Source organism: Pteropus vampyrus, unplaced genomic scaffold, assembly GCF_000151845.1.
Source record: "Pteropus vampyrus isolate Shadow unplaced genomic scaffold, Pvam_2.0 Scaffold207, whole genome shotgun sequence".
In the NCBI taxonomy this organism is placed as follows: domain Eukaryota; kingdom Metazoa; phylum Chordata; class Mammalia; order Chiroptera; family Pteropodidae; genus Pteropus; species Pteropus vampyrus.
In genome coordinates, this window is record NW_011888988.1 from 2,523,071 (window position 1) to 2,547,001 (window position 23,931).

General features: G+C 49.9%; 1 protein-coding gene across 1 annotated transcript in view; it reads right to left on the reverse strand.

The window, feature by feature from the left end:
• Positions 1-7: 7 nt before the first annotated feature.
• Positions 8-23,931, reverse strand: part of KCNH1 (potassium voltage-gated channel subfamily H member 1) — a 109,933-nt gene continuing 86,009 nt past the window's right edge. Inside the window, 1 exon segment of the mRNA XM_023537968.1 lies at positions 8-7,404. Within this exon segment, the coding sequence (XP_023393736.1) occupies positions 6,547-7,404 (858 nt within the window). The 3' untranslated portion in view covers positions 8-6,546.

The following is a 23,931-nucleotide window of genomic DNA, read 5'->3' on the forward strand; positions in this document are numbered from 1 at the left end:
CCTTAAATTATTTTTATTATGTTTTGCTGCAATGTAGTTAAATGACAGGGTTTGGGAAGAACATCGTTAAAAATACTGTGTTCACACTGCAGCCCTGTGAGATCAAGCAGAGGCCTGGATATGACCTGCAGCTCAGAGAGGCCTCATTCCCGAAATTCCACTGTCCATGAAAAGTAAAGTGTCCTTTTTGCAACGTGGTCCATTGGCCTCCAATAACAGCTCAGGCTGGTGGTGTCGTGGAGTTTGTCATGAGCGAGAAGCAATACCCACTAAAACTATAGAACTGACACAGCGTCTAGGACTGATTTAGGGCCAAGCATCCTCTACTTTAATAGCTTCTGAGACCACCAATGAATTAAAACACAGATCAAACTCCTATTGTTGATGCTGAGTCATTCTGAGAAGATGCAGTTGTTTTTTACACTATGTTTTAAAAGGCAGGGAAGCATTCATGTATCCTCTACAAATTTCAACCCTAATTGTTCAAAATTAAAAAGTTCACTTCTAAGTGTAGATCAATATCTATTTGTTACGTCAATGTACCACATTTTGCCAATGATACCAGGTTGTAAAGCCTCTGGTATAGCAAATACAGCCCTATTTCTGGGTTATATTGCAAAGGGCCTTCACCACCGTTTTCTCGCTATGCAGTACCCTGACACGCGATCTTGGTGTCTCTTGAATTTTAAGATCTCCCGAAACTGCAATTATTAGAGCTCTCCCAGCTCTTGAAAAGCAATAGAAAGTACCATCCCTGTTCTTTGGTCAGAACACCCCATGCAATGGCTTGAAATTATATAAGGAAAGGCAAAAGCAAATGTCATGTATAAAATAGTTTATTACCATAATAAATAAAGTCAAACTTTTTTTTTTTTTTTTTTTTTTTTACAAATATCATTTGTGCTTGTTTAAAAATGTTGAGAAGGGAATATCATCAGTGACGGGGCCCATGTGTTCTTCTTAACACCCCCAAAGTTGCAGACATACAGTGGAGTTCCTGGCAGCATCCTCAGCTGGCCACAAAAATAGTATCAGCTCAGTTGCACTTCTCTTTATTCATGCTCATTTGGACAAAGTGACAGATGCAAAGGAAAAAGAAAAACCCAATGAAGGATTTGGCAGGACTCAATGGAAAGAGTGTTAATATAAGGAGAAGCCCCGGAATGACAAACTGCTCTTGAGTAGAGGTGTCCTTGCAGTGTCGGCAAAATATCGGGGTGTGGACAGTCTCCAACTGATGCACAAATACAATGTCTGAATATTAAGAGAATACATTCATTGGGGGCAGGGTGCATCATTCTTAACGTCAGAGCAGTTCATATCCTGACGCAAGATCCGTGAACTTCTCATTGAACAACTAATGGATCCAGAAGTTACAGATAGAGACAATGGCTCTAAGAAAAGCTTACCGGCGGCGGGGAGGGCGCCCACCGGGTCCGGCACCTGGAGGTTCTTCAAGTCCAGTTCTGCAGGTTCCAGAATAAGTCTGATATACTCGCATGAAAATGAAGTTTCAAGTGAAACTAAGCTTCAGGCAGATTCACATTGATTCTTTTGAACTGTGGGGCATGAAAACGAAAACTTCTCCACAGGGACACCTTGGGTGAGACACCGGTGCTCTGATGGCTGCAGTTGGTGCTGAGAGGACAGTGAAATCTCCAGTTGGAGGGCACAAGAGCTGGTGAAGATAATCTTTATTGAAGCGAGTGAGAAGACAGTACAATGATTAAGTGACAGAAGAGAGGCAGTCTGGGGGCCGAGTGTGCCCTCAGTGGGCCTCCTCTTTAAGCGACACTCTTTGAGGAGGGAGGAGAGGGGAAAGTGTTGGCAGCTCCATCACAGTTGGAGTTCCATTCAAGGGTCTTAAGGCTAAACATCTTTATTGCAAAACACTGTACAGTCCATGCATCAAATGCACGCGAACTTGCATCTCCACTAGGGCTCCTAAAATTCCCCAGGGGGTGCATATGCCATACGGTGGTCAGTGCAACAAGGGGAGACGACGCCATGCTCTTCCTACACCTGGTATTCCTAAGGCGTTCATTTGGTCCCCACACAGGCTTGGACAAAAGTTTGACAGTTGGCTTTGTTGCTCTAAATAGAGGCAAGCTCAAAACTGTCAAAGAAAGTGAGTTTTAGGAAATAGCAGAGGAATTCAAATTCAGGCCAAGCAAACCACAGCATGCTACAGGTGAGTCCTAAATTGCAATTCCTCTGCTATTCCCAAATAAACTCATCTTTTTTTGACAATTTTGGGCTTGCCTCTTTATTTAGGTGACATTCCTTGGCATGAGAAGTGGGACTCGAAGGAAAATACCCCCAAAGGATGAAGACCCTCGGAATGGAGCCCTTTATGCTCACCGCTCCTGTGAGTCTCCGTCACTTCTGGTTTGGTGAGTCTGCTCTCGGGTTCTGAGCTCTCTCTCTTTGCTTGAGCTCCCTGACTTTATCCGGGACCCAAGTAAATGCTTCACTCTTTCCGTTTAAGAGTTCATCCTTTTTGATAAGTACTTGTTTGTTTATTTGGCAGAAGTGCACTGAATTTTGGTATAAGTACTTTGGAATTCTTGAGAGCAAAAATTAAAAATAATGGCAGTGGGCATGGGTCAAGCAAATAAATCTACCTTCTCACGAGAGACTTTGGTCTCCAAAGCAAAAGATTCTGTGAGAGGATAAGTTGGTCACGCACAGGCCAGACTGATATTAGGATGCCTGCCAACTGCCAGGAAAATTTCTGTGTGGCAGGAGACACCTGGTCATCGGTGGGACAACTAGGGCAAAGGCTGTCAGCCAGGAGGAAAATGTCCCATGAAAGGCACGCTGTCACTGTAAAACAAAACACAACTCTCAACCCTGAAAGCGCCCCCTTCAGGCTATTTGGGATTTTTTCTTTCGCTCTTAAAACCTGTGAGAAATGAGAATCCAGTCATGTAAATGCTCTAAGAGTGGTTCTTCTTCAGGGACCCCCGTCGACTTTATGTTAAAAAAAAAATTATAGTTTCACTTCATGTGCATTTTTGACTAAATGGACCAACCTCACTAAATATAATCTAGAACCTCAATGGCCATGATGCAAACTCTCGATCTCCCCTAATTCGTTTTCCTCCAGACTATATTAGAAGACCAGGTAATAGAACTAAAGAGCCCGAATGGAATGGCTATTTTACTGGGTACCTAGAGGCTTCTAAACATTCAGGGTTCTAAAATTGTCTCTTTACAAAATACTAAGTTAGTTGAAGCAAATAAAGGAGATTTAAAAGCATCCGGGGCCTTTTCCTCAGCCTCACCAGCCATGGTTCCCCTAATCCTTGATTCTACCTCCTCTCTATCTATTTTTGCCCTATTCTAACCCCCTTCCTTTATCTGAACATCCTTCTTTAGTGTTAAAACCTTACCAACTATGCCTATTAAGACTCCCTTTTAAAAGTAGGCTTTTCTGAGGATCCTGCTAAACAACTGACATCTTACATCCTAGGGACCAAAGCTGAAAAAGCTAGAGTAAACGATTTTCCCAAGGTAATCAAGGGTCCTCATAGATCTGTTGAAGAATTCAATATTATAATTCAAACTTAACAACCAGGCTTCTCTGCTCTTTATCAATTAGTCCACATGCTTGCTGGAGAACACTTAATTAAATGATTTATAGTGGAAGGCTCAGTCAGTGGTATCTGAAGCTCGTGGTCCTTGCTCGGGAACCTAGAGCAACATCCAGGAGAGAATAGGTAGTTAGCACGAAGCAGCCTGTGGCCAAGTGCATGTCATTAATGTGAAAGAAAAGGTTTGGCTCATTTAAAAAGTTTTTTTTTTCCCCCCAGAAAAAAACAATTATAGCAAAAATCCTTAAAATCCTTAAATGGAGAACAAGAGCATATACAGCCACAACCGTGGTACTCTCACCGTCACCCACAGGAGCACGTGTTGTGGGCCCTGTGACCCCAAGATGAGCAGATCTGGGCTTCGGTCGAGCCTAGTTTGAGTGCTAGGAATCCATCCTGGGAGTACATTCATGAAGCTTCATTTTCTTCTCCCGAAGAAGTCTGAGCTTCAAAGCCTCATGCATCAGCATCTTTGTCTCAGGCCCAGATGGGGAGTCATTTCTGAATAGACACCTGTGCCCCTCAGGCACAGCTGAAGGGAGGCGGAAAGGCCTTTCTACACTGGCCTGTAGGGTGCTGGACCGGCACCTGTCATCAAGTCCCCGGAAAGATGGGCAGGTGCTTCTGAGGCTGAATGTTAGAGTTAGGGCCCTTGCCCTGCCTTAAAAGTAGTGGGTGCAAAACTTCAGAAGCAGGTTAAGGAGCATGTTTAGGGAATGGCAAACTAGAACATTTTCGTTTCAGGGGCAGCTGGCAGATGGGATTCCAGATATTCTACAGTCTCTGCCACGAGGAGCAGTTGGCAGCTTCTTAAGTTAAAGTGAGGCTGAAAGCCCCACGGCTTTATCCAGAGTCACGATCATGATTCGGGAATTTTCACTTCCTCTTTTTGTATGCTGCCATCTGAGGCCGAGTCTAATTTCTCAGCCTCAAGAAGCCAGGGGCCACCTCTGTAAGTCTCAGGAGAAGAGCAGCATGAGTGTGTGGGGCCTCTAGGGAAGGATCCCGGCCTTGACCTCCAGACTCTGCTCCCTGGGGCCATCTGCACCAACCCTTAGAGTCAGAAGAAGACAGCCCCATTCTGCACAGACAACTGAAGGCCAAGTCCTGGGTCCATGTCATGGCCACTGAGCAGGTAGGCAGGTAGGCCCAGACAGGAGGCTTCGGAGACACGGAATATCTTTGGTAGGGCAGGCCCCAAACTGTCGGGTTCCCTTCAGTGCTCAGGGAAATCAGCACTGGAATCCAGACTCTCTTTAGTAAAACAACGCCAGGCAGAGGTGCCAAGGATGGGGTTGCTGCAACGTAACGTGCAAAGGTCGGTACCTGGGATTCCATGCTGTCCCTAACAGTCCAGACCACCCGCACTCCTGATTTCATGCAAAGCTGAGTTCTTAGAGCTGGACTTCTGACCTTGCTTGCCAAGTTTTAGGGTCCTGATTCATCTCTACAGAGCATCACCAGGGCTAGCCCCACTGCCTATGAGAGACTGCTTCTCTTTCCTTCGCCTGACACCACTGAAAGCTCGAGCATGGGAATGACCTGACCCCAAGTGACTATGAGGCAGTGGAATGTCCCTGAGCACCCTGGCATAGGGACATGGGTGACCCGCAGGCATTTCTATGACCATAGTTCTGAGCTCGGACCTGCCCCGCAGACCACAGCTGCACGGCCACCCCTCTCCATCACCATACAGAGACAGCCGGAAAAGCCACTGCCTCGTTCTCTTTTTCCAGCTGTTGAAGCAAGTACGATCATGGCCCTGTAATCTTTTCACGGTTTCTCTTGAAGTCCTACTGACTCTTGTAGGAGATAAAGAGATTAGCTTTAAAGTAAGGCCATGTCTGGCTTCCGAGTGTCCTAGAATGACCCCATGCAGAGGACAAAGTACAAACTTCTGAAGGACAATCCCAATGAGAATTATAATATAAACAACACTAGCTACAATCATTTTTCTGAGGTTGCGTGTGTGTGTGTGTGTGTGTGTGTGTGTGTCTGGGTGTCTGCTTTGCTAATAAAGCAACTCTGGGCTCATTGCCCTTCCTGCCGATGATGCTCCATAACCTGAGGAATGCCACAGGAACATGTGAGGAAGAGGTTGAGAAGGAAAAGAAGCAAAAGGGCCTGTGCGATGAGGCCAGTGGCATGGAGCAAGGCCAGAGATTCATCTGGCGCCTCCAGAGCCCTCCCCCAGGCCATCCCATAGAAGTGGGCTGCGGAGAATCTCCGAATCCCAAGGGCTCCTCTCCAGCTCTTCGGCTCTGCTCAGCTCCCCGGGTTGAGGAGGCCTGAGGAGTCCCGGCTCTTGGTGTTCGTGGGAGGAACCCACAGCGCCTCAGCCGCTGTTTGGCCCTTAACCATTACAGACGGCAAGGTGACAGGCTCAACCCTCCCTCTCAAGCTCCCCTCGTCCCAAGCTTGTTAACAAATGACGACTGTAGGAAAATATACGGTGACGTCAGACGCAGGCTGTACAAGGACAGGGAATGCTGGGAGATCCCTGTGCCCGCGGCCAACTTTGGGGGTCTTGGCGGAGGAGCCCCGCGTGGTATATACATGAGGGGTTCTCGGTGCTCCCCCCACCAATCCCCAAATGGCTGCTGCTCTTTTCTGGTAGTTTTCATCTTTTACAAATATCACGACAGTAAAAAATTAAAAATGAAGGGAACTACCCTTTAGACAGCATGCCCCCTCTTCCAAAATTGTGCAAAGACAGTTCGGATGCAGCTGCCATCTTGCAGGGCGATGGCACGCTCCTCTTCCCGTATCTTTTCCCAGACAGGGAAAAAGAGGTTGTGTGCCTAAGCGACTGGTCCCACTTTGATTATGTCAGGAAAAGCCTACTTTTAAAGTTGTTGGTCATGTAGGTGTGTGTGGTGGGGGTGGCGTCCAGGGCAGGGTGGTCGGGTTTTTTGTCTTTGACTGTTTTTTTTTTTTTTTAACGGCCCTCTCAGCTCGCTCCAAAAATCTCTCTCTCTGATTCTGGGGACTGGGGCCTCGATATTTCAAACAACTCCTGAGGAGACTGAGACGACCTTCTGGAAGTTAATATCCTGAGTATCTCAGAGAGCTGCTTCTCGATATTTGTCATTTTGGTGTTCAAGGCCTTGATGTCCTCCTTCAGCTCGTGTTTCACCTCCAGGACGGTGGCCTGCAGCGTCTGCTCGGGGATGGGGTAGAAAGAATGCTTGACCTCCGCCAAGATGGGGCTCCGGTCCTGGGGGCTCCTGGCCTCGCCGACGCTGTCCAGACGCAGGTCGCTTTTGGTGATGCCGCTGTCGCACGAGTCCGTCTTCTTCAGTGTGGCCTCCCCTGACGCCTTGGTCCTCTCGGGGAGTGTCTCCATGGACTCGGCCTTGGACACCTTGTTCCAGTCCTCGCCCTTCCCACAAGCATCTTTGAAGCGGGCCCAGCCTTTGCGCTTGGCACAGTCGCCCCCACTCGCCTTGGGGCCCAGGCACTCGGACCCGGGTGCGTGCAGCTTGGCGTGGTCCGACACCCCCGAGGGGCAGGCCGCCGGGAAGGACACGGGCGTGGCGGGGCTCTCGCGGACCGTGACCACGCTGGCCTTCACGAGGCTGTGGTTGGCCGAGGCGTGCTCCGCGAGGACGCTGCCCTTCTCCACGTCCAGGTCGTCCAGGTCCCGGACGCCCCTCTCGGCCGCCAGCCTGGCCTCTTTCTGCTGTCGGAACCTCTGGAAGAGCCGCCGGACGGGGTGATCCGGGGGCAAGATCAGGGGCGCCTCGTTCTTCCGTTTCCTGCGCTCCTCCTCTTCCCGCTTCACGTCGCTGATCTTCCGGAAGACGATCTGCGGTGAGACAGAGCGACACACTGTGTTATCGGGCCGCTCGGCCCCTCTGCCTGGCATAGCAATGGGCTTCCAGCCCCCGGCCCCAAGGGCTGAGGCTCACGTCCGTTCCCACCCCTGCAAGGCCTCCTGGGGCTTTTCTCAGCGACTGTCATCACTGCCTTTTCTTGACACTCTTCTCAGCTTTCCAACAGCAAGAAAGACTCTTGCCCTCGTCCTCTTCAAGAGAAATAAACCCCCAACCTCTCCACCCCCACATGCCAGAAGGCTGGAGGTACCAAATAGCCTTGTCTCGGCCTCCGAGCTGGAGCCCCCTTTCACCCTCCCTGCGCGCAGCGCAGCATCACCTGGCGAGCTTTTCAAAGGTCATTTTTCTGACCCCGCCTTAGACCTACTGCATCTGAATCTTCAGACAGGAAGCCCCTTGACTCTGTAACTTAAGAAACTCTCCAGGTGATATGATGCATGGAAGTTTGAGCACATCTCGTCTCAACCACTCTCCAGGGCAAGAAAGTTCAGTCACGTCCTCAGGCGGGGCTACCGCTCCGACTGCCATTGCCACGTGCAGACCTGGACCCTAAGTGAATGCGTTTAGCTGTGAGAAGTTAGAGCTGGTCTCACACAGAAGCCCTCCTTGTCCTCAAGGAGCTAATAGGAAAGAAAGGCCCATGATTTTGCACATGAGCTTGTCCTAACAATAACAAACACTGGACAGCGCTCTGCAGTTTGTAAGGGAGTTTAACGTTATTTCATGTATTCCTTATAATAGCGCTATCAAGGTCATCGGGGCACATATTATCCCCATTTTAGAGAAATGGAAAGCAAGGCTCAGAGTAGTTAAATGTCACATAACAGATGTGTTTTCTATAGGGAGCTTATACCCAAGCCATTAAATCCCAGATCCATTAGATGCCCAGTAGGTACCTCCTGACGATGACAATGCGTCATGCGGAGGATGGACAGACGGCAATTACAGTCTCATGCATCTGGCTCTGAGGGCAGAGTAAGCTACATATCATAGAGCTTTCTCCTGGGCGGACATCTGAGTATGGGAGAGCCCTGTCATTTCTGGCTTATACTGTATGTGGCGGGTACCCTCAGGGACATGTTTGGCGCATCCCGTATCTGAACTTGCAGGAAGCAACCTGCAGCAGGTCGTCCTTTTTTAACGTAAATCACTGGTTTGAGCTCAATGAGGAGTCCTGGAGAGGACTGTGGAAGGGACAGTAGTAATTGTGCATCACCGCAGTCTGGAAACCCCTGTGCTCTGGGCAGCCTCAGACCAACCCCGAACTGGTTCCAAGGACTTGCCACAGGACTCCCAGGTGTTGGGGAGGCACACGTGGTGGCATACCAGGAGGATGGGCTTTGAGTTCAGATATTGTCCCAGCTCAGCCACCTAGCTGTGTGACCTCAGACAGGTATCTTAACTTCTGAGTCTCAATTTCCCCCTTACGAAGTAGGAAGAAATCCCTACTTTTCTGACTTGGGGTAAAGCCAGCACAAGATTGCTTATGCAAAAGCACTGGCTCACTGCAGATGCTTAAAATGAATTCTCCTGCTGACACAAAAAAGGCAGAAGCCTTGAAAGGACATGTTTTTTAACCTCTGGGTGCAGATGATATATAACTACATAACTCACCCTACCTTCTCCAGGAAGCTCCCAGCCCAGAGCTTTCTGATGGCACCACCCAGGTTCTCAGATATGACCGACAAGACGGTCACTTTAAAGTGGCAATAAATACAGAGGAACCCAACAAACACTGAACTGCTTGATGCCGGCAATCAATCAGTAAGTCGCTGGCAGACTGGAGGCTCACACCTGTTATCTATCTTCTCCATCAAAGCTCCTGTCACTGGATGACTTTACACTTGGGTCAGTAACGGGTGGGGGTGGGGTGGAGCTGCCACTCCTCTTGCCACCTAGTTAAATCTTCAAGGCCTGTTGGTTCCCAGTGAGAGGGTGGCTTTCTGACCTCCACTGGGCAGTATTTCTCCAATCCCTGCCCTGCCCAGCTGTGAATTTATAACCCTGCCTCTGCTGGGCACCATCAGCCCCATCCAATCGGCTCCTGTAGTATAGCCTCTCAGTTGGCAGTCTCCCACCTCCATGCCGCTCACGGGGTTCTCTGTTCTGGGAAAGGCCCCTGCTCTCCACCAGGCATCCAAATCCTCCTCACCCCAAGGCTCCACTCAAACAGCACCTCTGCCAGAACGCCTTCCCTGATTTCATGGAGCTCTAAGTTATCCTCCCAATTCTAATAGACCTTACTGTATTCACTCGCACCAGACTTCCTCTCTATTCACACTCTATCTTGTGTCCATTTATAGTAGAGATATAAAATATCGCCCCCCTAGCCCTTAGAGAAGGGAGGAGAGATGAAGGGACCAAGGAAGGAAGGTAAGACAGGGGAGGAATGAGAAAAAGAGGGAGGAAGGGAGAAAGTAATGTAGGAAGGAGGCAAGAGAATTAAAATGTTAATCAAGCCACATTCAGAGAGGGCAATGTACTGATCAGCCCTGCAGCCAGGCCAGGAGGACACCCTCAGAACAAAGGAAGATTTCTGCTGGGATTGTTAACGACCCATTCCTCACACCTGTGAAGGGGAAACAGGAACCAAGAGTCATTCCCTCTGGCTGAAACCATGGGGAACCTATGGATTAAAGGCTGGGAACTGCCAGCAGGCCTTTCACTCTACATATTCTTACCTTTTCACACTGCATATTCTTCATATCAAAGGAAATGGGAACTAAAGAGTGACATGTAAGCTGAATTCCCTGAACACTCAGGGTCCCTCTCAGTGCCTTTACTGTCTCTCCCTGTCCCACGCACTCTCTGTCACACTCTGTCTGTGGGGTGTGACCCCCTTTTCTAATAAACTTTCCTTTTGACTCTAACTTTGGCGCGTGTTGAATTCTTTCTTCACTCTCGGTCAAAGGCCCCTCCTCTTCTCTTGGTGCAGGGCTTGGTCTCCCGTCGCGTGGGGAGATTTGCCCTGTCCTGCATAAAAATGATGACTGAATGAGAATGTGCATGTACCCGAAAGAGATGGTGGCTTTTAGGGCTGATTCTGGTTCCTGCCCTTTATTTTGTGGGACATCCGATTCTTAACAGTATCCTCCACTTTTTTTAATTGAGCTAGTATGAGTGGAGTTCCGTCCTTTGTAAGCAACAATTCTCAAACAAGATATCCGTTATTTACATCTTTACCTTATTCTCCTCGAAAGCTTCCTGAGGGCCTAGCACATTACTTTGCATGTCACATTGAATCTTTTACTTTAAAACAAATTATTATCTACCCTAAGAGATCAGGGATTGTTCTATTCACCATTTCCAGCACTTAGAAAATGCCTGGTACCTAGGGGATTCTCAATAAATATTTGTGGACTAGATGAATCACTGAATGAATAACAGATAGATATGAGCTAATGAATCAATGGGAGAATGTCTTCAGCCTGGAAAGATGAAATCACGGAGATCATAATCAACATTATAAAGGAAGGGATTCACTCAGAATACACACGGTCCTCTTACCAGTTACCAGAGGTCAGGTGCAGTCCTTGAGACTGGAAATGAGATGGTTTAAGACTAAAGGAAAGGACGTATCTCTTCAGATATTGAGGAGTCAACACAAAACTTATCCCAAGAGGTTGGACAGTGCAGCACACCGGTAGGTTAACAAGGGCTTAACATGCACTCATAGTGGACACTTGTGAGGGGAAGTGGTGGCTCCTCCTTGAAGAGCTGCACATGCTCTTTGACCAAATGCCCCGTGGGTCAGAATCCCGGGCTGGGGTGGGCAGGGGGAGGGAGAAGGTTGGCCTGACAGAAGCGGCATGTTCAGGCGCTGTGGCCATGTCATGGAGGGCAGCTCATGGGCTGGGGCTCTCTGGAAGATACTTGTGTGTCTGAGTCCGTGTCGACTCTTCTGAAGCCTTGCCTCTTGGCCTTTTCCACTGTGTCAGCCCAGCCTGCCCTGGGGCACCCTGTGTACCAAATGCAGCCATGCCTGCATGTCACTGGCTCATTCAATGGGCGGGTGAACCAGGGCAGAGCTTGCTGCCCCACTGAAGTGCCTGAGTCCTTTGAAAGCCAGAGTAAAACCGGAGGACACAGAGCTGATGTAGTCTGATAGCTTTGCTGATCTGGGGTCTAGAGCTCTGCTTACTAACTTCAGCTGCTTTTTGGAGAAGTTAGTCATGGACTCTTGGCCTCAGATGTAGCCACAACCAGGCATTTGGCCGAGGATTTTAGATCCAAGTGGGGAGGGGTGGCCACACGACCCACAACGATGAGGTCAGTATTGCCAGCACCAGCCACAGCAGCTCTCGTCTGCTCAGAGATGCTCCACAGTTCCCACACAGGAGTATGCCCAAGGAATGAGGGCCAGACCCCAAACCCCATAACCCAGGATGCTCTCTGCTCTCAATGGTCTCTAGCTGGAGGCCTGGGGAAGACTATCCAGCTTTTCCAAGTGTTCTGTGAGGTTTTTAACAGTGGTGTGAGGGGGAAAAGTTTTAAAATAAATTTGAGCCACATGACAATGTTAGATTGGTTGCTTTACTGCAGGACTTCTCAGAGCCTTAATATGCTAATGTGCTTTATGAGTGTCTACAAGGAAAATGCAGCAGGCAGCTTTTCTTAAACACTTTCCCCCAGATTCTCTCTTTGCAAAGAGTGGTATTTCCCAGAACCCCCTCTGGCAAACACTGAAATTACATCAGTGTGGGGGAATGGGATGCCCTCTGCTTTTGTGCATAGCCCTGATGGATGGGAAGGCAGTTTCCTACTCCACGTTCTAACGAAGCGGTATCTCTCATCTCAAACCCTACCGCTGAGCCCCTGGAGTTTGGCTCAGATATGACCGACAAGATGGTCACTTTAAAGTGGCAATAAATACAGAGGAACCCAACAAACACTGAACTGCTTGATGCCGGCAATCAATCAGTAAGCCGCTGGCAGACTGGAGGCTCACACCTGTTATCTATCTTCTCCATCAAAGCTCCTGTCACTGGATGACTTTACACTTGGGTCAGTAACGGGTGGGGGTGGGGTGGAGCTGCCACTCCTCTTGCCACCTAGTTAAATCTTCAAGGCCTGTTGGTTCCCAGTGAGAGGGTGGCTTTCTGACCTCCACTGGGCAGTATTTCTCCAATCCCTGCCCTGCCCAGCTGTGAATTTATAACCCTGCCTCTGCTGGGCACCATCAGCCCCATCCAATCTGCTCCTGTAGTATAGCCTCTCAGTTGGCAGTCTCCCACCTCCATGCCGCTCACGGGGTTCTCTGTTCTGGGAAAGGCCCCTGCTCTCCACCAGGCATCCAAATCCTCCTCACTCCACTCAAACAGCACCTCTGCCAGAACGCCTTCCCTGATTTCATGGAGCTCTAAGTTATCCTCCCAACTCTAATAGACCTTACTGTATTCACTCGCACCAGACTTCCTCTCTAATCACACTCTATCTTGTGTCCATTTATAGTAGAGATATAAAATATCGCCCCCCTAGCCCTTAGAGAAGGGAGGAGAGATGAAGGGACCAAGGAAGGAAGGTAAGACAGGGGAGGAATGAGAAAAAGAGGGAGGAAGGGAGAAAGTAATGTAGGAAGGAGGCAAGAGAATTAAAATGTTAATCAAGCCACATTCAGAGAGGGCAATGTGCTGATCAGCCCTGCAGCCAGGCCAGGAGGACACCTTCAGAACAAAGGAAGATTTCTGCTGGGATTGTTAACGACCCATTCCTCACACTTGTGAAGGGGAAACAGGAACCAAGAGTCATTCCCTCTGGCTGAAACCATGGGGAACCTATGGATTAAAGGCTGGGAACTGCCAGCAGGCCTTTCACTCTACATATTCTTACCTTTTCACACTGCATATTCTTCATATCAAAGGAAATGGGAACTAAAGAGTGACATGTAAGCTGAATTCCCTGAACACTCAGGGTCCCTCTCAGTGCCTTTACTGTCTCTCCCTGTCCCACGCACTCTCTGTCACACTCTGTCTGTGGGGTGTGACCCCCTTTTCTAATAAACTTTCCTTTTGACTCTAACTTTGGCGCGTGTTGAATTCTTTCTTCACTCTCGGTCAAAGGCCCCTCCTCTTCTCTTGGTGCAGGGCTTGGTCTCCCGTCGCGTGGGGAGATTTGCCCTGTCCTGCATAAAAATGATGACTGAATGAGAATGTGCATGTACCCGAAAGAGATGGTGGCTTTTAGGGCTGATTCTGGTTCCTGCCCTTTATTTTGTGGGACATCCGATTCTTAACAGTATCCTCCACTTTTTTTAATTGAGCTAGTATGAGTGGAGTTCCGTCCTTTGTAAGCAACAATTCTCAAACAAGATATCCATTATTTACATCTTTACCTTATTCTCCTCGAAAGCTTCCTGAGGGCCTAGCACATTACTTTGCATGTCACATTGAATCTTTTACTTTAAAACAAATTATTATCTACCCTAAGAGAGCAGGGATTGTTCTATTCACCATTTCCAGCACTTAGAAAATGCCTGGTACCTAGGGGATTCTCAATAAATATTTGTGGACTAGATGAATAACTGAATGAATAACAGATAGATATGAGCTAATGAATCAATGGGAGAATGTCTTCAGCCTGGAAAGACGAAATCACGGAGATCATAATCAACATTATAAAGGAAGGGATTCACTCAGAATACACAAGGTCCTCTTACCAGTTACCAGAGGTCAGGTGCAGTCCTTGAGACTGGAAATGAGATGGTTTAAGACTAAAGGAAAGGACGTATCTCTTCAGATATTGAGGAGTCAACACAAAACTTATCCCAAGAGGTTGGACAGTGCAGCACACCGGTAGGTTAACAAGGGCTTAACATGCACTCATAGTGGACACTTGTGAGGGGAAGTGGTGGCTCCTCCTTGAAGAGCTGCACATGCTCTTTGACCAAATGCCCCGTGGGTCAGAATCCTGGGCTGGGGTGGGCAGGGGGAGGGAGAAGGTTGGCCTGACAGAAGCGGCATGTTCAGGCGCTGTGGCCATGTCATGGAGGGCAGCTCATGGGCTGGGGCTCTCTGGAAGATACTTGTGTGTCTGGGTCTGTGTCGACTCTTCTGAAGCCTTGCCTCTTGGCCTTTTCCACTGTGTCAGCCCAGCCTGCCCTGGGGCACCCTGTGTACCAAATGCAGCCATGCCTGCATGTCACTGGCTCATTCAATGGGCGGGTGAACCAGGGCAGAGCTTGCTGCCCCACTGAAGTGCCTGAGTCCTTTGAAAGCCAGAGTAAAACCGGAGGACACAGAGCTGATGTAGTCTGATGGCTTTGCTGATCTGGGGTCTAGAGCTCTGCTTACTAACTTCAGCTGCTTTTTGGAGAAGTTAGTCATGGACTCTTGGCCTCAGATGTAGCCACAACCAGGCATTTGGCTGAGGATTTTAGATCCAAGTGGGGAGGGGTGGCCACACGACCCACAACGATGAGGTCAGTATTGCCAGCACCAGCCACAGCAGCTCTTGTCTGCTCAGAGATGCTCCACAGTTCCCACACAGGAGTATGCCCAAGGAATGAGGGCCAGACCCCAAACCCCATAACCCAGGATGCTCTCTGCTCTCAACGGTCTCTAGCTGGAGGCCTGGGGAAGACTATCCAGCTTTTCCAAGTGTTCTGTGAGGTTTTTAACAGTGGTGTGAGGGGGAAAAGTTTTAAAATAAATTTGAGCCACATGACAATGTTAGATTGGTTGCTTTACTGCAGGACTTCTCAGAGCCTTAATATGCTAATGTGCTTTATGAGTGTCTACAAGGAAAATGCAGCAGGCAGCTTTTCTTAAACACTTTCCCCCAGATTCTCTCTTTGCAAAGAGTGGTATTTCCCAGAACCCCCTCTGGCAAACACTGAAATTACATCAGTGTGGGGGAATGGGATGCCCTCTGCTTTTGTGCATAGCCCTGATGGATGGGAAGGCAGTTTCCTACTCCACGTTCTAACGAAGCGGTATCTCCCATCTCAAACACTACCGCTGAGCCCCTGGAGTTTGGGGTGTAGGCGTCTCCACTGCAAATGTACTACCCTTCTAGTGGATCAATAGACCCGAATCAATCTGAAGTCTGTGACATGATTGATGAAGGTATATCATCAACTCTCCTGCCTCCAACCCGTCAGCCACTCTCTATGCTCTATCCTTACTCATTTCAGGTCCTGAAGAAAAGCCCTGTTCACTCTGCCCGAAGATCCCTTCAATCTTGTCTCCTGCCCCATCCCTTCAGCCGGACTCCTACTTGACCTTCGGGATTCATCTTAGGAATTGTCTACTCCAATGAGCTTCCCTGACTCTCCCCCACTCCTTGGGTGGCATCAAGCCTGGGGCAGCCCCATGTACCTTTATCACAGATCACAGCAACCACTGTTGAGAAGGAGCATTTTGCTCCTTTTTCTTTTCCTTTAGGCAGTAGCTCGTTGAAGGCAAGCACATTGCTTTATTCAGTTTCTGTTTTGTATCTCTCTGGTCAGTGAATTAATAACTATGTCAGTGAATAAATTATGGCCATCCCCCTGTTTGTGAGGGGCGTGCCAGGGTGAAAGAAGTGATATGTGTGACCCTGTGTGTACGCACGTGCGCGCGCGCGCGCACACACACACACACACACACACCTGTTTCTGATGTTTGTGGCCTAGTGGGGAGAGAGAAAAAGAGATTACAGGTGAACTTCCCTATGCACGACGCGTATGGTCCTGAAGGGCACTGTATAAATAAAATCCTAAAGCACTTCCATCTTCACTCACCTTCATTTCGGACTGACCTAATACTGATTTCATCATCTCTGCCTAATTTTAATTTTTTCAATCTCTTACATGAGCTCAGAGAGCTGATATTTAGAAGCAGCCCTGAGATGAACCTTGTTGCAATGCTCTTAAATTTTTCTTTTCTATAAACTTGGATTTTCCTGTGGAGGGCAATCCGATGGTACGGGACAAGCCTGGACGGGGACTCTGAAGACCAGACTGCTCGCGTCGGCCCTGCTACCCAGCAAGGCTGGCCCTGAGCAAGCCGCCCCTCACACCTGCCCTCACCAGGCGGACGGCCTCCCCATCAGAGCGGTGCCAGGTTTTCTTCTTTTGTTTCCCTGTTTTACTTATTGAGTTCATTCTGGGAAAGGATTCCACAGTCCAAAAAATCATTTTGAAAACCACCGGATGAGGTCACTTCTAAAGTCCTTTCGAGAATGAACAATTAATGATTATAATAACACGATACTTTGTGTTGTGTTTTACAACTCATTCCACTTATTCAAGTGCATTATCTCATTTAAACCCAAATTCCCAGGAGCCGTGCAGGGGCCTCTTCCACGATGTGACAGTTAAGGAGACTGGGCTCAGCTGCTCAAGGTCACATGGCTATGTAGAAACAGAACTGCCGGGTGTGGACCAGTGCTCTTGCCCTCACGTCACTTTTCTTCACATTAGCGTGTGGATAGGGGCCACATCAACAGAGAGGTGCTGGGGGTCTGTCTGGGGAGGTCGTTAGCTGGGGCCCCCTCATCACCGATTGGAGAGGCCCAGCCTTGGAGACAGGCTGACGCAGGTCCAGGCACCACAGGTGGAATAAGTCTGATCCTTCCTGGTCAGCCAGGGTCCTGCCAGCCCGTATCCGGGCCTGACTTGTTGGGTGTGCGAAGTCCACACAGAATGCTAAACGGCTCATGACTTACCGGAATGTGGGGAGACAGAGGATGCCCCGGGGCGGGGGCGCCGCTATGCCTCACTCATCCATCTCCACATCCTCACCACGCAGGGGCCCTGAGCCTGGGAGGCCTTTAATGAATGGCTGTTGAGTTGAACTGAATTGACACCGGCTCCTCGAGCTGCAGGGCTTTCTGAGCAGCTATTTTCAAGTTTGTTTGGAAAACGCAATCCCCCTGGGATCTGAGGTGAGTCAGAACAATTGACCGCTTCTTCTGGGTTGCATTTAAGGAAGGCCTGGCCAATCTTGAGCCCCACCAAGGCCAGGCCAAGGGGAACAGGAGTCCCCTCAGGGTCACTGAGCAAGAGGGGCCCAGCAGCACACGTAGGAAAAGAGCTCTGAGAGAGGAATAGACTGCCCGGAGTCCCGACAGCACCGAGGATGGGAGCCCGGTTGCTTAGAAGAGCTCAGATCGGGGAGTAAAAATATATACATAACGTCCATTCTCAGCGGTTTGCATAAATGAACAGAGGCTGAGGTATGAATCATAGAAAACCACAGATAAACTAAAAGGGATTTATTTTGGTTTTTATTGGACTCAGATACATGTCCTAAATCCGAAACACACAGAGAGCAGCAGAACGAACACAGGCTTGGAGTGGCCCCAACTGTGCCGGTGACTGGCCACTGTGTGACCTTGGGCAAGTCACGTCCTTCCTTGGCTAGACCAGAGCAAGCATTCTCAAATCTGGCTGTACTTCAGAACCAGCTGGAGAGGTTATTATCTACTGAGTGAGACATCCCTGTGGCGAGGTCAGAAACGGGCATTTGCAACCAGCTTCCAGGTGACTCTGACGCAGGTGGCCTGACCCAGATCTGCTGACCGGGATCCGGAATCCCTGCACTGATGACTGGTCTGATCACTGCTGTCCTCCGTGGGTGTGCACATGCCATCCCAGCCCTCTCCTGACCTCCCTGCCTGAGCCCGTGTTTCCAGCCGGGCTCAGCCGTCCTGCGTGCTACGTGTGATCGAGCCACTGGGAAGGAGGAGGGATTATTAAGGGAGGTGGGGGGATGACCCCAAAGAGCCACTGGTCCCTAAAAGATGACTGAAAGGGGACTGGTTGACCCTGCAATCACTGTTGTCTCCTTCCTTTGCTGTCTAGAATGGAGGACATAAATCCAAGCAAACACTTATTGAGCACCTACTGCATGCAGGGCATACACACATTGCCATTCCATGACTGGAGAAGGCCATGCCTCTTTTCCTTTAAAGTTGAGGCCTCTGCTGGCACTGACTCAAGCCACTGTGAGGGACAGAGCGGCATCAGTGTCCCTACGGACGCAGGACCCCAATGTCCCTACAGGCCTTGGTGCTGTTGTCTTCCTCACAGTTTCCACAGCCGCCAGCCCCCTCCACCCGTAGCCCTGCCTGTTTGTGTGGCAAAGCATAAAACATAGAGATTAACACACTGGGCCATTGAAGAGACTGAAAACATGCAAAAAACAAACTGGGGATGGACCAATAAGATAAGGCAGTTGGTTGGGTTTTGCTTTTTGCAAAGGCCACATCTTAACCCCTGAGAATGGCCATTTCTGTTGACGATGGAATCAAACGCTATGCATTTTTCTCTCAATGGCATCATGGACATGTGGACCGTCCAGAACATGGGAGACCTGAGCCTCAGGGAGGGCAAGGGGATCCCCGAGGGACCAAGGCCTGTCCAGGTCAGTAACACGCTTTGAGCTAAGACTATGTGCTGCCAACACGCAATTCTAGAAGGGAATAAGGTAGAGCCCTGCCCTCCAGAGAGACAGACTGGCAAACTCCCGGCTGATGCTCAAGCCGCTAAGTGGGCCCAGGGTGGGCAGGAGTTGGTGGAGTGACACACGAGTGCAAGCTGGAAACCAGACAGACTTGGGATCATGGTCCCCAAGCCTCAGTTTCCTCACCGGTAAAAGCAGAGAGCACTACTGATTTCATAAGGCTGTCAGAAGGATTAAGCTTGGTAATAATATCAGTAAACCTTTAAGAAGACTGCTTGACATTTAATTGCTGCTGAATAAAACGTGTTATGTATCATGCTTTGAGGGGCGACTCGAGATGATTCTAGGAGGGCGAGCTGGAATTAGGTATAAAAGGTGAAAGATTTGGGCGAAGGTGTTCCCACAGGGCACAGCACATATAATAACACCAAGGCAGAAATGCCACCCCATATAGAAAAATGTCTTTGTGGTAGCAGTCCCGGTGGGAGGGGTGGACGCTGACGGAGACCCTCCGATGTGCCAGGCACCGTTGTTAAATGTTGTGCCATCTCATGCCTTCCTTACAGCAGCCACAGCAGGTGGAAACAGTCACTATCCTCATTTTTCAAATAAAGAGACTGAGATAAAAAAAGGCGACTACTTAAGGGCACAAAGACAGTGGAGATAAGACTTAAGCCCCAGCCACCTGAGTCCCTGCCTGTGCCCATGTTCTCAGCCATTTTGCTAGGGAAAACTGCTTTGGTTTTAGGGAAAAGGACAATTGTCTCTCAGTGTCTGTTGATAACCTCTACCCCTACCCTGTCACCCGCTTCTGCTCTCCCTGCCCATCAGCAACTCATATAAAGAGAGTTTCTCTTTATATGAGTTGCTGATGGGCAGGGAGTTTCTCTCCCTGCCCATCAGCAACTCATATAAAGAATCTAAGGACAGAACTGTGAAGCAGAGAGATCTGGTCAAGAGAAGAACAGAGGCAAGAAGCCGACACTCTTAGAGCAGTTAAGGAGGGAACGACTCACTAGATACGCTAGGCTGTGGTCCTTTTATCCGTGGGGATGGGGGAGTGGCTTCATGTGAGAACCAGACTGTGGTCAAGGGAAAGAAGGGGCTGTGTGGCACATGAGCCACGTGTTTTGGTTACTGGAAAAATGTTGCCTCCCTGGAGAGTGCTGAGGTTCCCAGTTTGCCCAGGGCACGGCACTGGGTTGGAGCAGCGGGAATGTGGAGGTCCCCGTGGACTTTATCCGGGAAGAATCTAGAGGCTAGAGACAATCTGCTCCTAGGTGACCTGGTCCAGTGGCTCTCAGAGTGCTGCCCACAAGCTGGTCCCTCCACCACCATGCAACATCTGCACGTTCTTCTGGCATTAATCAAGAGTGATCTGGTCAGACCCTTAGCAACTTCCCCCGAGGATTGGCATCATCTCATTTACTCGCGTGAGGCCCCCCACTGAGAGGGGCAGATCATCAAGGTCTTCTGTTGACAGCCAGACCTGGGGCTCGAAAGATTCCTACAGATGCACCTGTTCCTCTGTCTTGAGGAAGATCAAACCCTTTTCAGTGCTGCCAGGGAAGAGATGTGTCCCTGTCTACCACTCAGGGACAAGATGACACTGTTGCGTCGAAGTTGCTGGCTTCTAGCATTTTGCTAGGGTCTTATCTGTCACTCTCCTCCTTGCTTTGTGCTCCCTCAGGGAAATAGGTTGAATTGTGGACACCAAAAGACGGGTCCACTGGAACCTCAAATGTGACCTTATTTAAACTAAGGGTTATTGCAGATGTAGTACGGTAAGGGTTTTGAGATGAGAGCATTCTGCATTAGAGTGGGTCCTCAGTCCAAAGATGAGTGTCCTTACAGGAGACAGAAAAGAGAAGACAGGAAAGACAGAGCAAAAAGCCACGTGAAGATGGAGGTAGATACTGGAGTTATGCGGCTACAAGCCAAGAATCGCCATGGATTTCTGACAGCAACCAGAAGCTAGGAGAGAGCCATGGAATGGATGCTCTCAGAGGTTCCAGCAGGAACCAGCCCTACAGATACCTTGATTTCAAACTTCTAGCCTCCAGAACTGTCAGAGAATAAATCCGTATTGTGTTAAGCTGCTCAGTTTGCGGTACTTTGTTATGGCAGCCACAGGCATCCAGGACTCGGTTTCCTTCACTGCTGCTGCTGCTTCCTGTCCCCTGAGTGTGGCCCTCACCGAGCCCTGCCCTTTGCTCTGTCCTCACAGGGCCCTTCTGCTCAGGGCTCACCTCACCTTCATGCAGCTGAGAGCCCGCAGAGGTGCTGATGAGTCCTGGGGGGACCGCCCGCCCCTGTGTGCTGGCACAGACCCTGAGGGCGTTTCCTGACCTCTCTAAGCTTTATCATCTTATCTACAAATACCTGCTTCCAGCCTTGGTAGTGATGCCAGGAAAGGTCATTAGTGAGAAGCCCCTCCCTTCCCTCACTTTTATAAATCGATGCTGCTTTCCCTACCCGCTCCAACAATAAGACCCACAACTTCCCACGCTGGGCATGGCCACAGCAGCCTCCTTCCCACCCCATCTTCCTCAGCGTGGGCCAGCCGCCAGCCAAGCAGGAGGAATGGGGCCCCAGGCGGGCCCCCCTCCGTCAGAGCTGTGCTGGGGCTGAGGCAGAAGGACCAGCGTCCAGCCTCCAACACACTCCCTCTTTTGTAGGGAGGCTCTGATTGTGGCTTCTAAGTCACATTAACACTATACTATATCATTGTCCCCTGGGAGAAGTTAAGTAAGTGGAAAGCCCATGCTGTGCAGAACTCAAACCCACCAAACACTTCTGTGACCGAGTGTGCAGCTCACTCCCCTCACCCCCTTTGGCCTGGTACCCCTGCTAGCCGTGGCTCTGCAGAGTTGGGACCAGGTTTCCTCTACCCTGAGCATAGTCTTCTGAACATTCATTTTGCCTTCTGGCCTGAGATGGAGCAAAATGGAAAGGAGGGGAAAGAGCTGTTCTGGAGACAGCAGCAGGGAGAGCCCGTGAGAGGAGAGAGAGCACAGGGCGGGCGCTGAAGGGTCAGCGTCTCTCCCACGCCCCCCTGCACCTGCCGCTCTGCAGGGCGTCTCCTCCCTTCCTCGCCTGCGCCTGCGCCCGAGTGCGGCTAACAGCACCAGCCACTCATCAAAGGACCAGACACTGCGCTGAGCACTCTGAACACACCAGTTACTCACTCCTCACAACCACCCCCGGAGGTGGACACAGAAGTCATTCGCTCAGGTGAGTCAGCCCCGATGTTCTCTGTGGTTTGTACTTCTTAGCACCAAAAGAGCACGTTAATCAGAGAGACTCATCCATCCCCAACATCTTCTGCTTGGTTGCATTCCCTTAATTTTTTCTGGATTAAAGAATCTGCTACAAAGTATATATTTGCATAGTTATAATCCGCTCTTAAAAATAGTTGTTTTCTGCCAAAATAGACAAACGACTGAGAATTCTGACAACTTGTACATTACTTGAGAGTTGGCTCTGACATCACTGTCATTGTCCTTACTGATCCGTGCCACCCCGACTGTGGCATATGATTGGGTTGCTGTGACACTCATCACTTCAGCCAGCAGATTATACTATCCCACGCACAAAGCACCAGAGCAAATAACCCTTTGATTCATGCAATGGGCTAGTTTTGAAAAATGATGGTTATAACAATGTTCTTGTTTGGATTATTCTAGGAGTTGACTCACCCCAATAAATAATTTTCTGTTGTACTGTTAAAATCCCCATTTCTCATATTAGGATGCTGAATCTCAGAGCCATCAAACACATGAGTTCAAGCGGGGTGCCTTCCCGCTGACTCATCAGGGTGCAGCCGCTCGGCTGCCAAGGGAACTTGCCAGTTCTGCACTCCTGGAGAAAATGTTCACCATCACCCCATTCACATCTAGACTATAGACGTATCATCAGAACCGGTCTACACAGTGAGTCTCTCACACCCTGGAGCGGGTACAGGTGAGAGAGGGCCTGGGAGGACCCCAGAGGGAGGGCCACTTCTCTCTCTGATGTGCACCCAAGCTCCTGTGCCTGCTCATGAGCTGTCAACACAGCAGCCCTGAATGAAATGTGTGGGATCATCTGGAGAGCTAGCCCTGCTTGCCTCTGACCCCGTGGGGGTGTTTCAACTTTAGGGACAAGGTGGGGAGGAACTGGGAGTTGCATTGGGAGGAATCCAGCCATGAAGAATCAAGAGCGCAGGATCGGGGGAGGCGTGGGGAGTGGGGCCGGTCCGCAGGTAAGCTGCTCAGAAGTGAAAGGCTCTTTCAGTGATAAGGGAGAAGGTTACTGGCTCCCTCCCACCCTGAGGAACATGGGGTGCATGTCTGAGGGGTCCACTGGGGGTCTCTTCCATTCTCTGCCCATGCTGTGCTTCTTTGGAGATTAGAGGGGTCTCTGACCCCGTAGCTTCACTGCCTTCCTGGGCCAGGGCAGAGGTCTCGCTGTCCCTGCTAAAGTGTGCGCACCATCGCCCAACTCCCGAGTCATGCCTGGCCCCACACTGACCACCGAGACCCAGGGCTGCACAGAGGAGGGGTGCATAGGAGTGAGCAGCCCCGGGCTTCTTAGCCAGGTATGAGCCAGGTGGAAGGGAAGGAAGACTCAAGCAGCCATCTCTGCAAACATTGCCGGAAGCAGGGAAGGCCAGAGCTGCCTTCTGTTTTATCACAGAACCTCTTCCAGCACTGTACCTAGAGTCCTACCCCGGCCACCACCAGCTGAGTGACGAGCCACGCGCCGTGCCTCTCTGAGCCTTGCTTTCCTCACCTGGAAGCTGGGGATGCTCGTGCCTGCTTGGCTCTCAGGCAGTGCTGATGCCAGGTAGACAGCTGTACACACTAGCTGATGGCGGTTATTCCCACATGATCCCCAGTGGGAAAGGCATCGGCCAGAAGAGCCTCTATCCATGCAAAGCACGAAGGGCAGCAAGGTCTGAAGACTGATTGGCATGGGGGTGATGGGAGCAACTGAAGAGAGGAAGGCCAAGTAGCAGGCTGGGACTGCAGCTCGTGACAGAAGGGACGGGGTGACCCAGGGAAGCAGAGGACTGGACAGATGAACTGCGACAAAGATGTGCATGCCACGCCACGGTATAAAAGGACTGGGCAC